General features: G+C 38.6%; 1 protein-coding gene across 1 annotated transcript; it reads right to left on the bottom strand.

The window, feature by feature from the left end:
- Positions 1–9,829: 9,829 nt before the first annotated feature.
- POLR2L (RNA polymerase II, I and III subunit L) lies at positions 9,830–15,720 on the bottom strand. Its single transcript, XM_072421690.1, has 3 exons — positions 15,653–15,720; positions 10,911–11,017; positions 9,830–10,143 (listed from the first exon to the last, which is right to left on the bottom strand). The coding sequence occupies exons 2-3, from the start codon at positions 11,003–11,005 to the stop codon at positions 10,035–10,037; spliced, it is 204 nt and encodes a 67-aa protein (XP_072277791.1). The 5' UTR covers positions 11,006–11,017; positions 15,653–15,720; the 3' UTR covers positions 9,830–10,034.
- Between the last annotated feature and the right edge of the window lie 412 nt (positions 15,721–16,132).

Below are 16,132 nucleotides of genomic sequence, written 5' to 3'. Positions count from 1 at the left end.
AAGGATCCTAAAGATTCTCCACCAGGGAATGTTTCGGGAAATGACAGATTCACTGCTTTAAAAGTACACAACAAAGTGTAAAAATGCATACAAGATACACAACAATAGGTATAATGCAATGTGTATCACCGCACAACAAAATAGGTGGAAAATGTTTTTTATTGTATTTTCCAGAAAGCTTGTCATTTAAACAGTGACACAGGAGGAGGAGAGGCATCTACCCAGAAGAGCTTACAATCAAATATGGCATTATATACATGATTTATTAAAGAACAAAAAACATTTTTTATTAGTAGGTCTATATCCAGGTACCCCAGTCTTGAATAGGTTGGTAGTGTAAATGAAAGGGGAACTCCAACATGCTGCTAGCATCTATAAAGCTTCTATTCAGTGTAAGACCTAGATTGTAAGCTCTTCGGGGCAGGGTCCTCTCCTGCTGTGTCCCTGTCTATATTCGTCTGTCATTTGCAGCTCCTTTTTAATGCATAATATGTTGGCGCTATATGATTCCTGTTTAATAATATTATTTATTAAGACCCTTTCAGAAAATAAATAAATGACAATGTAATGTAACACTTTATGACATCCAATACATGGCAAATGCTCAGGTATTTTTAGTTTTCTTGTTATATCACAAACAATTTATGTGTGTGATTTCATAGAGCATTAGTGAAAAATCTTGACATTAATAAAAGTTTCCAGAGCGGTCACAGCTGTTCATTGTAGAGAATGTGGCCATTATTAAAGTGCTAGATTGGGTTTATGCCATATGTGTCCACAAGGGGGAACTAATGCTCTGTGTATCATAAAGCAAGCTGCTTCTATGTTCAGGCTGCAGCATCCCCCATCTGTACTGCTTGAAGATCAGATTTTAATGAGGCTGCAAAGCTATGTGATGCTGAATTTATCTGTAGAACATATTCCAGATTTACGTCTATATGACCCTACCAAATTTTCAGCATCATAGATGTTTGCAGAAAATAAACTGTTTGTAATGAAAACAAGGAAATTGACTATTTAATAGTTAAGTCTGCAGTGTTCTCCAACTGGTACTTACAGCAGGGATGCCTGAAGTGCGGCCTAACTAATGCCAGCCATATATAAGGCATAATGTTTGTTGACATTGCATAGTTAAACTGATCAGAAATGTAGCAAAAAATGCTTTTCATTGACGTTTTTTGTTCAAGTGATGTCAATTAAAAACTGATCAGGCAAAATTTTGGTTTTAAATCAATCAGTTAACAATTCTAATAAAACGTAGTAATACAATTTATATATCATGTTTAATATGTGTTATTATTACTATTAATAATGCACAGTATTTATACAGCACCAACATATTACGCAGCACTGAACATTAAATAGCGGGTTGCAAATGACAGATACAGACAGTGACACAGGAGGAGGAGAGGACCCTGCCCCAAAGAGCTTACAATCTAAGAGGTGGATTGATTGCAGTGGATTGTTGCATTGGCTGAGAATAACATTGAGATAAAATGGCATTGTACCTAGTATTACTTTTCAAAGGCTCCAAAAAGGGGTATTTAGCAGTTTGTGACAGCTTTAACTAAGATTGCCAACAATATGCACTGCAATTTGTTACTGGACTATTTAGACCCGAACAGTTTACTTACTAAAATGTTACATATGAAAATTACTTTTAGACAACATGTGAATCCTATAAGTTAGTAACTACCTCTGTCCATCAAAAATCCAAAGGGTTCATTCAATTTACCAGAACCTAAGTTATGTGTATTCCCCCCCGAAGAATCCAAAGAGCACTTAACAGGGATACTGGTAAGTTACATCCCGTAGCCTGGAATGTAACATCCTCTCCCTATTGCTCGCTGTGTCACCAATCATAGAGGTAAGACATGCTTATTATTAGTAAAATTCCAAGTACTGAAATTATTACATCAGGCTTTGTATGTAGTATAGATAAGGATACATGAGAGACTTTCAGTAGTTTATTTGCACTAAAAAAAACATAAGACTAATATCTTTGTTTCTGTCACGTTGTCACGTTGCAGAGAATTTTAATAGCACAATTATGCAATTTATTTTCCATGATTAGGCAAAGTCACAATTTATTTGTATAGCGGAAATTATTAGTAGCTATTTTTGTGCCCTTTGTCTCTTTAGATTTTAATGGGAGCAGATTAGTCACATAACAATCGCTTGTTAAGATTTCCAGGTGATTATGCTATTCACATGTAGCCTATAGCAGCATTTTCTGACCTTTTTAACCTGGTAGAAACCCTTGAAATGACTTTCAGTGGGAAGAATGCCTCTCACATTGCTGGTCATTGGGAATAATACCACCCCTACTAATAGCCAAAAAGATCATTGAGGGCAATAAAACTGGCACAAATTGCTCACTGCTCAATGAGCCCTTAGCAATCCCTGGAGGAATGTTAGGGTTCCACAGAACTGTGATTGAGAAACACTGCCCTGTAGGGTTAGTTATATGATTTACCTCTTAACAATCACAATCACCCAACAATCCCCTGCAAAGCATAAAAGTGTGAATATTGCATTAGATGTTTTCAGTCTCTGGAATTAAAAATCTTACGTACTCTATATGGGTGTGTTTGGGATTAATACTCCTGAAATACATGTGCAGGATCTCAGATGACTAGATCAATAAAACAAAGAAGACAAGACGCACTGATACATTGCACGATTACACAGATCAGGGGTCGGCAAAGTTTTATGGCCACTAGGCCATTTATGGGGTGGGCGGGAGCACACTAGGCCGGACCTGCCCTAATGGCTTCGCAACTGCAAGCGGGAGGTTCCATCTCCTGTAGTTCCTAACGCCCCCTGGCCGATCCGCCGGCCAGGGGGCGTTAGGCCAGAACTAACTACCGGCTAGGTGATATCTGGCCTAAAGGCCGGAGTTTGCTGACTCCTGACATAGATGAAAAACAAAGAGCTAATAACACTTGTCTGCTTTTTCTACCAGGAAAGGAAAATTATTAAATATGAAGAGGAAAAGAAGTATTAGAAAGTATTAATAGTTATGAAAACTATTTTCTGACTTCATGGCAGTCCTCACGACAGCCCAATCCTGGGACAAGTAATAGACTAGAGGGAGGAAAAAAAGAGAAATATAACAACATCCAAATGTTGAGTAAAAGTATTGACTGGGCTCCAATAGGCCACTGTGTAGATTATCTCAATCAGGACATTAGCAAACGAGGTCCAAGAGGCCGCTATCCTCCTTACAGAATGCTCCAAGATCTCCTATGGAAGAGATAAGCCATTCACTTTATAAGCATACTGGATTGTTTCAGGATCCTGAATGAGATCTTGTTGCTGACTCTGACTTTCACCTTGGAGCCTCAAGATAAAAAAACAAACTGTCTGCCTGATGGAAATCTCTAGGTATTTCAAGATATGTAGCAGTTACTTTTATCACGTCCTCCTGAAATCATCATTCTCACTAGGATCCTCTGAGGTTCTTTGACACCTTTCTGGCCAAAGTTGGCAGCCACTCTTGTGAGTTTCAAGAATGGAGCATCTATCAGATGGATTAAAGAGTGACTGCATGAGATACCAGAAGACCACCTGCAAATCCTGTGAAGGGATGAATGACTTCAATAGACACCTTAACCTATTTGCTGCTGCCAAAATTGCATCAAATGAAGTTCAGCCAATCTCATACAGGTAAGAGCTGAAAGGGCTGGTATTCACAGTTTGAGAGAATTGTAGCTTAAACCTTTGTCTAGAGCAGTGTGAAGAAATTTTAAGACATCAGCCAAAAAGGGGCTAAGAGATGACTTCTACCTACTCAAAAAATGTCAGCCAAGTATAGTTGTAGGTGTCATTAGTTGACATTTGCCGGCTTTTCAGTCAAGTCTCTGCTATTGCTGTGCCTTTCAATACAAACACAGTAAGTTGAGCCTTTGTGGATATAGAAGTTTCCATGACCCTTGAAAAAGCGTATCCCTCTTGTAAAGGAGTCTTTACCGAGGGTCCAGCATCATCTGTGTGACCAAGGGAAAGCATTGTCTCCATGGCCAGTTTGGAAGAATCACAATGGCCTTGGTTGTCTCATTCTGTATTTTTAGATTTCAGGATCAAGGGTAATGCCAGAGTGAAGATCCAACCATGAGAGAAATATTGGAACCTTGGTGTTTATCAGAAATCACAAATGATCTACCTGAATTTTCTCTGAATTCAGTATATTTGCTGCACTAAGGCCTAGAAGATATCTCTCTGCCCATGGAACATTCATATTCATGTCCAGTAGTATTTGAAGACTTGTCGTTTGGTCTGGTAACATAGGGGACCACCCTCTAGTTGTCCATCATAATTTTTACTTTTCTCTAGTAAATGATAGGAGCAAAGGCCTTCAGTGCTTCTCATGCCAGCGTCAGTTGTTGGAATGGGAAGAAACTGAGGAAGACGAGTAACCTTGTGCTTCTCATTCTGAGCACCAGGCTCCCCAGCCTTAGAGGCTGGCATCCAAGGTGTTAACAATCTTTTCTTTTGGACTGCAGGCAAAGCTGTAAATTACTGTGTTTGATTAATGCATGCTTTTTGTTGTGTTTTTCCACTGAGGGGTCTTGTGGTAAAACACATTTTTCAATGCTACTAGCATATATCAACCCACAAATTACTATACTTGGAATATTTTTGGCTACTGTATGTATACATTGGGATGGCATTTAAAAAAATGGTCCCAAAATGCACATGTGCATTAATGTGCGCTTTTTCACATTTTAACACAGAGCAAAAGTATGGAGCCAGCCTACTGGTCCATTTGCATGTGTGTGCATTATTATGTGTGCTGCAACCTACACTTTAGTTGTAAATGGGCCCTAAAGTGTTGAAGAGGTTCAGTTTGTTCCCTGTATGCATCCTTTTTTTTTTATTTTTAACTAAATGGGATATCCATTTTTAGTATATACAATATATTTTTATGTTCTGTAATACTGTCCACAATGGGGATTTATAGGCAAGATCTTTGACTAGTTTAGTAATTTTCTAATTTGTTTTGATTCGATTCTTGTCATGCTCAGATTTTAAGATAATATAGATTCTTGCTCAGGATATTGTATGGAACAATATTACTAATGTATAGCTTTAATAAAATTGCAAATTACTGACAATAAATTGATGTTGTTCTGAGCCCTAAACATGAAATGGTTACTCGAATAAACACTTTCACTACCTGCTCCTCGTAAATCAATATTTCAAACTCAGTTTCCATATTGAATTCAATGAAACAGGCATTCTGATTATTTAACAGCTGTTCTCCCTTGTGGCTTCAACAAGCGAACTAAATTATTATTTCCTAGATTTTATAAGCCAATTGATGCCATTTTTTCAGTGTTTTGTAATTCTGTTAACCACAAAGGAGTTATATATAGATTAGAATTGCTTTGCTATGTTTATACTGGTCATTCACAATCTGTTAGCAGTTTCTGCAGTCTCATTTGACAAATGTAACTGCATAACAGTGAAAATGCATATCATCAAGGGGTAAAATTATCAGTGAGTTATTAAAACCTCTCATTGCTGTAAGTCAGGGTTTCCGATGGCCTTTCCCTAGAAGACTGGAGTATAATACTAAGTCAAATATTATTTGTTCCAACATCAGATAACAGCCAAAGTACCAAATTCTGGTAATATAAAATATTATTGAATTTTTGCATTGATTTTTCAGTATAAATAATACAATTCTTAATACTTAAAATTTTTATGTCCTCCTCAAAACTGCATTTTCAAGACATCTGCTTGCAAATATTTATTAGACTAAAATCCTGTATTCTGGCACATAATGAATGACCCCTGACTGGTCACCATATGGAATTTATGGAGGAATAAAAGAGAAATTCACAAGTGACATCAACAGTTATATTAACATAGCAAAAGGAAATCATAACAAACACAAAAAACTCTTTATATTCACTGTGCAGTTATGTTATGTGCTTACACAATTGCAACAATAGATAGGGAAAATATGTTGAACTATAGTGGGGAACTCAATGACAGAACCAAGGATTGTAAGAAAAATTTTCATTATAGTAGTTATCATTTGTTCGAAAACTCCTTTTAAAGGGTTGACAATTTTTGGTCTTTCTGTTCCCCACCTTTAAAATTTTAAGTTCTTTTGGGCAGGGTCCTCTCCTCCTCCGGTGTCATTGTTTGTATCTGTCTGTCATTTGCAACATTTGTAGTGCATTGTAATATGTTGGGGTTACATAAATAGAGTTTATCAAATTTTTAAAGAATTTTTATAAAATTATAATAAAAATAGTAATTTTTTTTAATAAAGGCAGCCAATGCAATCACTTAGATGTTTCTATACATCAGCCTCCAGTACAGCAGTAAGGAGGAGACTGAAAGGCAGTACTAGAGCTAATAGGGAATGACAGCAGTTCAATTAGCATGCATACAGCATAACAAAGTAGCCACAACCGCATTAGTGTTCTTCTTCTCTTTCATTGTCCATTCATCAAGCAGGAGGCTGCATACCGGCCGTGCTGTAGTAGCAAACTTTGGTATGCTATGCAGCAGGAACAGATCCGTCTCCATGTCGGCTACAGACTGACACATCCTTTGTCAACAGGTAACAGGTGGATATACCAACAGATATATCCATTCCTTTTTTTTTTTTTTTTTTTTTTAAACATTCATTAAAAATTTTAAACGGGGTACAAAAAAAAAGAACCGGGGAGGGGATACAGGATATCACAGGATTAGAATTAAATCAATTGTACAGACACGTTAACATAATAACCATAGAAATATTCCAACCCCATTAGTGCACACTTGATGCAACAATACCATATGACAGGTTATAATAGTGCAAGTAATAATAAAAAGAAAAAGAACTGTAATCAAATAATTCGACCAAAGGGTAAGTGGGAACGGGTTGGGGCACAAGGAAAAAGGGAGGGGGGGGAGAGTGGGCAGAGGAGCGTGCTAAGTAGGGGGGGTCGCTCCCAAAGGGAGAAATATGAGCATGGAAACCATACGTAGATTTCAATTAGAGGAAGCAAGATCTGGGTATTCGGTAGTAAGCATAAATTGTGACCAGTAGTACCAGGTGTGAGCCACCTTCCTGCCAGTACCCCTTACAGTGGAGGTAAGATCCTCCATACGATGGATTTCATTGACTCTACTCAGCCATAATCCAATCGTGGGTGGAGCCGGTTTTTGGCAGCAAGCAGCAATGCAGGAAGTGGCAGCCACAATAAGGTGTCTGACAACCGAGATTCTGTATGTCTTCCGTGAAAATGAATTGTGTTGGAGGAAAAAAGCCGGGTCATCAGGGATATCTTGGTCTGACATCTGTTGAACAATAGACTGAACAGTGACCCAGAAATTTGGCAAGAGAGGGCAATGTCAAAATACATGTAGCAGTGTACCTTTCTCAGTCTGACACCGCCAGCAACGGTCTTATACCTCTGGGAAAATTTGGTGTAGTTTCTCTGGAGTGCGGTACCATCTCGAGACTACCTTAAAGCAAATTTCCTGGTATTTACTAGTAATGGATGCCTTATGAGTCCAATAGAGAATATTTTCTTTCTGTTCCATAGAGAGCGAGAGACCCAAATCAGTCTCCAAAGAACCCAGATATGTAGGCGAATCATCAGAAGGTGGGATTTGTAAAAGCCTATAAACCACAGATAAAGTATGTCCAATACCACCCTCTCCCATACATAGCTGATCAGAAGGAGTAAGGGACCTGCGATAGGATAGGGCTGGGCGGAGAGCAGTCAGGAAATGGGTGATCTGCATAGTTTTCCAAAAATCGAAATGAAAATCACCCTCAGCCTCTCTTAGTCCCTCTGGGTCAATCCATTTGTTTGATCTAATAAAATGTAGCGCTCTGCAGACCCCCGATATCCATTCCTTTATATGTAGTTCATGTTTGTATTTAACAGTTTGCCTGGAGTTCAGCTTTAATATAATACCACATCTACAAAATCTTTTAAAAGTCTTTATGCATAATCAGGTAACAGCACATTAAACTGGAGTTATAGCTGTGCTCTGAAAACCTAATCTGTCCTCATTCATGACATGGAAAGATTAAACACACATTTTTCAGCTCTGTACAGCAGAATCCTCCTAACACCTCATTAAATAACAGTTTGATGTATTATCTTATCTGACATATTACAAAGCTGGGGGAACCCTTTTCAGACCTCAGAATCAAAGAATAAGTAATTAATCCTGGTGTTTTACAGAGTTTAATGCTATAAGTACATTCCATTATCCGCTAAAGAAAAAAAAATGCTGCTCCAATGTTTATCTAAGCCTTGTTCATAAACCACCACATTACAAGAAAGCTACACTCTAAATGTAGCTTAACAATAAATGGAAATATGACTCACTGCCAGTACTGAACAGAATCCAGCAATGGTGGTCATGGTAATGGTATATCTAGATAGATAGATATAGGGGTCTCAGTTGCTGCCCTGACAAGAGGCCACATGCTAAAACTATTTTACTAAAAAAGGATCTTCCCTTAAAATAGCTTGAATATTCACTTTGGTTATCTAATCAAAGCAGAGCCAAACTCAACATTTTTACTTTACATAAAAGGGTAGACACTCCTTATATGTAAAGTAAAAATGTTATTTATATATTTTATTAGGTGCAACACCTTTTTTTCCCATTAAAGACTAAATAGAAATGCAGAGCCTCCCGGGAGGCTCTTGGTGGCTCCTTCAACCCATTTCTGATCTCGGGCATGTACACATGCTTGCCTACTATCAAAAAATAACTTTACTATCAAATTTAGCATGTGTAATTTTTTTTTAAACTGTATAATTGATGTATTATCTGGTAATATGTTGAAGTCATATTGATACAGAACATGCAATGAATTTATACATCTTTTGTGCCCTAGGACCAAGCAGAGCATCAACACTAATTTACCAAGATTTACAATCTTTTAAAAAGAACACGATCATACTGATAGGACTTGTAACATGTCTACAGAGACAATACAAATACAGTTTTGAGACAACCATGAAACTCAGTGGGGACAGAAAGCATATCATACACAGCCAAATTTGGTGAGACAGAACCAGTTATGTACTGGCTCAACCAAAAACCTACGCAGAGACCAGTTCTATAGTGAAAAAGCAGAAACATGTCCACCAGGGACACAATCTGTACTGTACTGACACTGGCAAATCTACACACAGGGCAGTTTTTGTTTTACTGGGCTTAGAATATTCTGCAGCAGAAAATATACAGAAAGCAGTGGTCTGCTGTATGTGACATACAACAATGTGCAGGGGTTCACAGTGTGTGATGCTTACCACAATTCACCAACTTTATTAAAGTTCTCCCAAACAATTGAGTTAGCATTAACTAACCTTTGGCAAATGATTTCAATCATTCATCAAATGCATTCCAGATTTGCTGTATCACCCAGGTTCACACATGATAGTATATCTTCTCTAGCCTTGAAGAGCTTTAGTAAATCAGGCCATATGTGTTAAACAGTGGTCCTGATTAATTAACAAAAGTTTAAAAGTTTGCCTAGAGACACATTGGTCTCTACCCAGCAAGAAAAAGTCCCTGGGTTTTAATTACATAGCCTTAACCAAAGAGTTAAAACTCACTTTAACCTGGGTACATTGGCAAAAAAAAAACAGTACGCCAAAATACTACTTTAGCTGTAACTGAAAAATAGGACATTGCAGAAATGTTGCTTATCTTTTTCCTATCTGAAAAAAAATTGTTTTGTTGGGAGATTTATTAAATACATTGCAGACGGGTGATAAGGAAAGTGTTTTGGCTAGAAATCTGCAGTTTGTAATAAAAGTTATAATACAAAACACTCAATATACATGACAACTTTTATATATAACAAAACATCTTTATTATTAAAAAAACAAAAAAAAACTAATTTGTATTGTTTAGTTTGTAAAGATTACAGAAATGTCCTGGAATTTTCCAACATTCTCAAATGAAAACTGTGCTGGTAAGCGTGGTCAGTGTAAAGATATCTCGAGTCCTGAGATTTGTTATCTTTGCAGAATGTACATCGATAAGTGGTCCCCTCATTTTTCCAGCGGAGCATAATTTAAAAGCTTTTCTATCAGATCCACATGAGCCAGAAGCATACGGCGACAGCAATACCTCTTCAAGCCTAAAGCATCCAATGCATCTCTGTAATAGAGTGAATAAAAATTATATATAACAAACAACAGCGACCAAACAGACAGAACCTAAAAAAGGTATAAAAGATTATGAGATCCCTGAATAAACTTCACATAAGGTTGGGGACTGATATAAAATCTTTACAAGATTCTTTACAATAATTTCCCAAATAACTTGTAGCCCATCCCCTATTTTTAGTTACACATCCAGTGCAATAATGAAGTGAATATATCAGATATCCAACACCCATTCCAGGTGCTTTCACCTTTGAGAAGGGTATTGGTACAGTGTGTATCATGGTAATAAACTGGAAAAAAACTAAATGGGCTGTGGTGATTTTTGAAGTCCTGCCTCTCCATGCACACGAATCAGTGTTTCAAAAGTCTCTATGTTGAATGCTGTTGTACTCGTTAACCAGAAAGGCTAAATAAAAGATGGATTGCTTAGGGAACCAGACCCTCAAGTACTAATGTTTTTTGGGCGTGTATATATATATATATTCAGTGTATTCAGTTTTTTTCTTTCATATCAAATATGTGGCCTTTCTCTTAAAAATAAATAAAATAAATTTATATATATATATATATATATATATATATTTTTTTTTTTTTTTTCTTTTTCTTTTTTTAAGACATAGGCCACATATTTGATATGGAGGAAAAGAACTGAATACATTTTGTCACAGGGTCTGTAACACAACAAAGCTTGGAACCCCCAATACCCAGTTGATTAATAACCACTGCTAAAACAAACAGCTGTAAATTTTTTGTACATACCCTTCTGTGTATTCGGCCTGCAGTAGACCAAGATAAGCCTCCCACTTATTTCCAACGATTTTTCCACATGTGAAGCATCTGACTGGGATAATCATTTTGCTAAAGTCCTTAAGGGGAAACAAACAAGAAATCACAAAGGGTCACAATATATGATAAGTTTCTGCTAAATAATAGCTTATCCTCGGAGACCTTACTATGCTTCTGTTCTAGCCATAACAGCCCTCAGGAGATAAGTTTGTTGATATTATATTAGGCCAGTATATAAACTTACTTATTTCTTATAAAACTCTCTGTGGTTTTTATGCTTTCCAGGATGAAATTTCTAGCATTAGCCTGCTAGGCAAGCAGATTGCCGCGGACACCATTACAATCTGTAGGGATTATTTGTTTGGTTGGTTGCTCACACATCAGAAGCATTGTAATAAATTTATATAAAAAATATGCAGCAGATTGAGTAATAAAATGTTTCATTGGAATTCCATTTATCAATAAGAAAGTTTCTCCATAAGCCACTTCCATGAACTGGATTGGATGTGACCTCCCCACTGTGTTCAATGGATCTCTGAGCTGAAGCTTTGTCATTCTGGCAGTACTGTTCTGTGCAAGCTTCATAAATACCCTTTATACAGTACCTAGCATTCAAAGAAAGGAAACATATGTCTGTTGGCACAACAACAGGTTCCATGCATTAACCTCCTGGGCGTTACACTGATGTCTAGATTTCTGTTCCAAAAGCGTTACACTGTTTTTCATGAAATTTTGTTTTATAAATTGTAGACCTGTAACTTACAGAAATATGTCCGAACAGGGTTCTAGTAGATATCATGAATATAAAAAATGTTTGAAACACACAATCATGTAAAAAAAAAAAATTACCTTTAATAAAATTAAATAAAAGACACAAAAATCAGCTTAAACAAGAATACATAAATAAATGAAAAATACTGAAAATGCGATAATTCGGTATACTGTATAATAATATATTTTTCTAAAACACCTCCCTAGTGTCCATCACATACCTATAGACAAAACCACATAAATATATTTTCTATTATTTTGTATTGGATTGGATACAGGACTTTGTATTCAATCCAATACAAAATGAGAACAAAATTCAAACTCTCATTTTGTATTGGATTGAATACAAACTCCTGTATCCAATCCAATACAAAATGAGAGTTTGAATTTACCAATTACATACTTTGTATTTATTTTGAATTATTTTGTATTGGATTGGATACAGGAGTTTGTATTCAATCCAATACAAAATGTGTTTGAATTACTTTCAATTTGAATTTCCCGCACACGCGCCAACGTCATCGTACGCGCCGACGTACACGCTACGGAGGGAGAAGCCGGCCGGCTTCTTCTTCCTGGAGAGGGCACCCGACGCTGGAGATCGACGCTGGATCGCAGCGGGAACAGGTAAGTGATCGATAAACCCAAGCTTTTCTCACTGTATTTTCATACAGTGAGAAAAGTTCAGGGTTATCGATAATTGTAAATATTTTAACCCCGAACCAAGGTCGGGGTTATCGCTCGGGTGGTTAAGCTGACTCAAAACAAACATTTTTTGACCTAGGGACTTTTGTCAGTAACTGGAAAAGTAGGCATACTACTGTGTGATTTATTAAAAAATAATAAAAAAGGTGCTCATCAGGTCATTTTCACAAAACTTCAAATAATCATGCAGCTACATGTAACCATCAACAGATAACAGATACCAGATTCAAAAGAGATTGCATGTTGATAAACAACTCTACTACCACTATTGATATGACTGAATTAAAGCGAAACAAAAGCAAAAGTTTCAATTTCAAAATCTACAGACAAGGCTTTTTTCCAGAAAGGTACAGGCAATGCACCTTGCAATAAAACATACTTACCTACCTCATAGCTGGCTCCTTTCGTCAAAAATTGCATGGGCATCTCCCCTCCTATTGTGTGTTAATTCCCCCACCTCCCAGACCTCCTTGAGGTCAGAGTCCTGTCCTCCTGTGTCACTCTCTGTATTCTGTCATTTGCAACCCCTATTTAATGTACAGCACTGTGTAATATGTTGGCGCTATATAAATCTTGTTTAATAATAATAATAATAATATTGTTCAGGTCAGCATAGGAATCCAGGATACCCCGTGCATCCCGACTTCCCCTGCAGCTGCGGGAGTTACGTCATACTGGAAAATGGTGGTGCTCACGGATGGAACATCAGGAAAAGGTGAGTGTATTTCAGAATATGCCATCAGGCAGGTAAGGTTATTTTATTACAGAAGGGACATCTCCTGTCTTCTCTGAAATAAAGGACCTGTCTGAGCGCAATATTTTTAAGTTTTCTAATACATGATTACATGGCTAAAATGTTGTCCATCTTCGTCCTATAAAAACCAATAATTTCAAAGCAGGAGCTCTGTTATTTTAGATTCATGAAATGATAATTGAAAATCACTTTAACTTTAGACCAGGGGTTGGCAAACGTTTTGGACTATTAGCCTATTTCAGGAGGTCAAGAAGGCACACTAGGCCAGAAGAAACAAGGTGTCCAAGGAAAGGTTTTTTCCAACCGTGACTGCAAGCGAGCAGCCTCAGTCTTCCGCTCATCCACGGTGTAGTCTCTGTACGTGTGCGCATGCTTGGCATCGAAATGCCCCTTGAGATTTGACCGCTTGAAACCTGCTGTTGGTGTGGTTGCACACTAAACACAGGGCTTTGCTGCCGCGTTGGACGAAGAATAATTTGTCAGTCTATTCGGGGTTGAAGACACAATGTTCGAGGTCAACCTTCCAGAGTCTGGTAGCTTCTGCTCTTTAGGCATAGTATTTGGGGTTACTGTGCGGCAACTTGATGATATCGTGGCAACTCGCAAATATTGCGACAATGCCGCCTAAAGGCTGGAGTTTGCCTACCTCTGCTTTAGAATATATGCATTTCAAAGTCTCTGCGACAGCACAGCTAGTAAAGAATCGGTCAGCTCAGAAAAGGAGGAGGAGTTTCACTTGTCACCTCTCTATTATTCCCCACTGACCTAGTCCAAGAAATACATTAGACCTGATCTAGGAAGATTGGATGCCATATAATATTGGTATAAAATTGGAATAAAAGAGGTAAAAAGAATGTCATGACATTAGGAAACGTAAATTATTAGGGAAAAGTAGGGGTATAGATTCCACTTTTAAAGACATATGGTTTGCCACTGCCCCCTTACATGAAAGTGAGTATTATTATTATAAGGCAAACAGAAGCAATGAAAGGGGTGTTTAAATTGGCCAATATAATTTATGTTCTTGTCGCAAAATTAACATATACTGCCAACAGAACAAGCGTCATTACACATGGTAGATTTCACAATACCATATACAGTGGAACCTTATCTCGCTGGTTATCTGGCACCCACCAGGAATGGCCGACTCTGGATAACTGAGGTTTCCTTTTCTCAGGCCATTCAGCACTAGACATGAATAGGGAGACTTGTCCCCATTCACCTCAAGTGCTGAATGGTTGAGAAAAGGGAAACCCGGATGACGGCTCAAGAGTCTTCAGGGTTTCCCCTTCCTCAGCCAATCACGATGTGGAGCAATCTGCTGACAGCTCCAGTTTCTTGATTTCTCCCGCAGCCCTAGCGAAGCTGTGCCATGTATGCTTGGATGCAACAGCTCTGTTAGGGCTGCAGGAGCAATTAAAAGTGCCACGTAATATTCTGGTTATCCGAGTTCCAGATAAACGGGGTTCTAATGTAGTATACTAGAGCAGGAGTACAACATTTTTATACAATACAACCAATTAATACTTCCAACTTTAAGAAGTTGAAAAATAACATACCAACCTATGAAAATCCCAATGCCTGGAGTTCTACCAGAAATACCCATCATAAAGTGAAATGCTAGAAATGTTGGTGCCCCTGGAGGTATCTGCTATAATCTGCAACTAACACAGAATAGTGGCCGAATTTTGTGAACTTGCCTATCAAACTGACCCCTCCAATGCTGTTATCTCTGCATTCCACTCATCATTTGCCAGGAAATAAATCCCACACATGTGCACAGGAGCTAATTCTTCCTGCCATGCTTGTGTGCCCAGACTGTACATAGATCGGTCCATGCCCGTCAGTACTGATTGGGGGCAGAGGATACTGATAACCGCTGTCCTGGTTGTGTACGTCACACTAATGCAGCAATTCTCAGGGTTCCTACAGAAGTTGCTGGGTGGCTGATTGCTCTGATGTCTGAATAGATTTGGGGCTGACACACGTTTGATTGCATGACTCTAATGATGAGTGTTCTATAGCATCAACATATTACGCAGTGCTGTGCATTATATATAAATAAATATATATGACAGCCAGATAGAGACAATGACACATGAGGAGGCGAGGACCCTGGCCAGAGGAGCTTACAATCTAGGAGGAGGGGGGTAGCACACTGTGGGGGGGATTTCTTTCCAGTGGCCACCAATTTAGGAATCTTTTATCTGAAATATTTGAGGGGCTCCTCAGGGGTGCGAAGGCTGAGAAGCAGCTATGTGTATGGCCAGCTTGTCTGGTGAATACATTTCTGATATGGGAGAACACCAATGACTACTGATATCAAGAGACACGCTGCAATATATAAGTGAATGGTAACACTATCCATTGGTCTACATGAACCATTCCCTGCTCCATACACGCCAAGTATTGGAGGCACAACAGGCTAATGTCTGCCTATAACACCAGAGGCCGCGTCCACCCGCCGTACACCCCCGGGCCTCACCTCTCTCCGGTGACTCCGGTTCCAGCTCACGTTGTTCGGAAGTAGCTTGTGCTCACCACGTGACCTTCCCCTGAAGCCGGCGTCCGCGCGGTCCTCCCTTCCATAGCTACGTATAGTCCAGCGCCCTCTGTCTGTCTGGAGTGAGAATGAGCAGAGACGGCGAGGGCAGCTGTGAGGAATGAGCAGAGGAGCGCAGGGACTGAGGAGACAGACAGCTGCTGCCAGGTACTCTGCTCCCCCAATACATGGACCCTTGTATGTCATGTGTGTTCTGTGTCATGTATGTCCTGCCTGTGTCATGTGTGTGTTGTCTGTGTTACCTCACACAAGTCCCAATATATTGGAATCAACAAGTTCACACAGAGGAGTGCAAATCCCTGGACTCCCTGCACTGACCATGCCATGGCAGGGAGTTGTTGTCAGGGGGTTGTTATGTGTTTGACACAAGAGGGACCAGGTATCCTGCCATATGTATGTATG

This window comes from Pyxicephalus adspersus, chromosome 9 (genome assembly GCF_032062135.1).
Source record: "Pyxicephalus adspersus chromosome 9, UCB_Pads_2.0, whole genome shotgun sequence".
Classification (NCBI taxonomy): Eukaryota; Metazoa; Chordata; class Amphibia; order Anura; family Pyxicephalidae; genus Pyxicephalus; species Pyxicephalus adspersus.
Note: the sequence above shows the minus strand (reverse complement) of the source record. Positions and strands in the feature narration are given on the sequence as shown.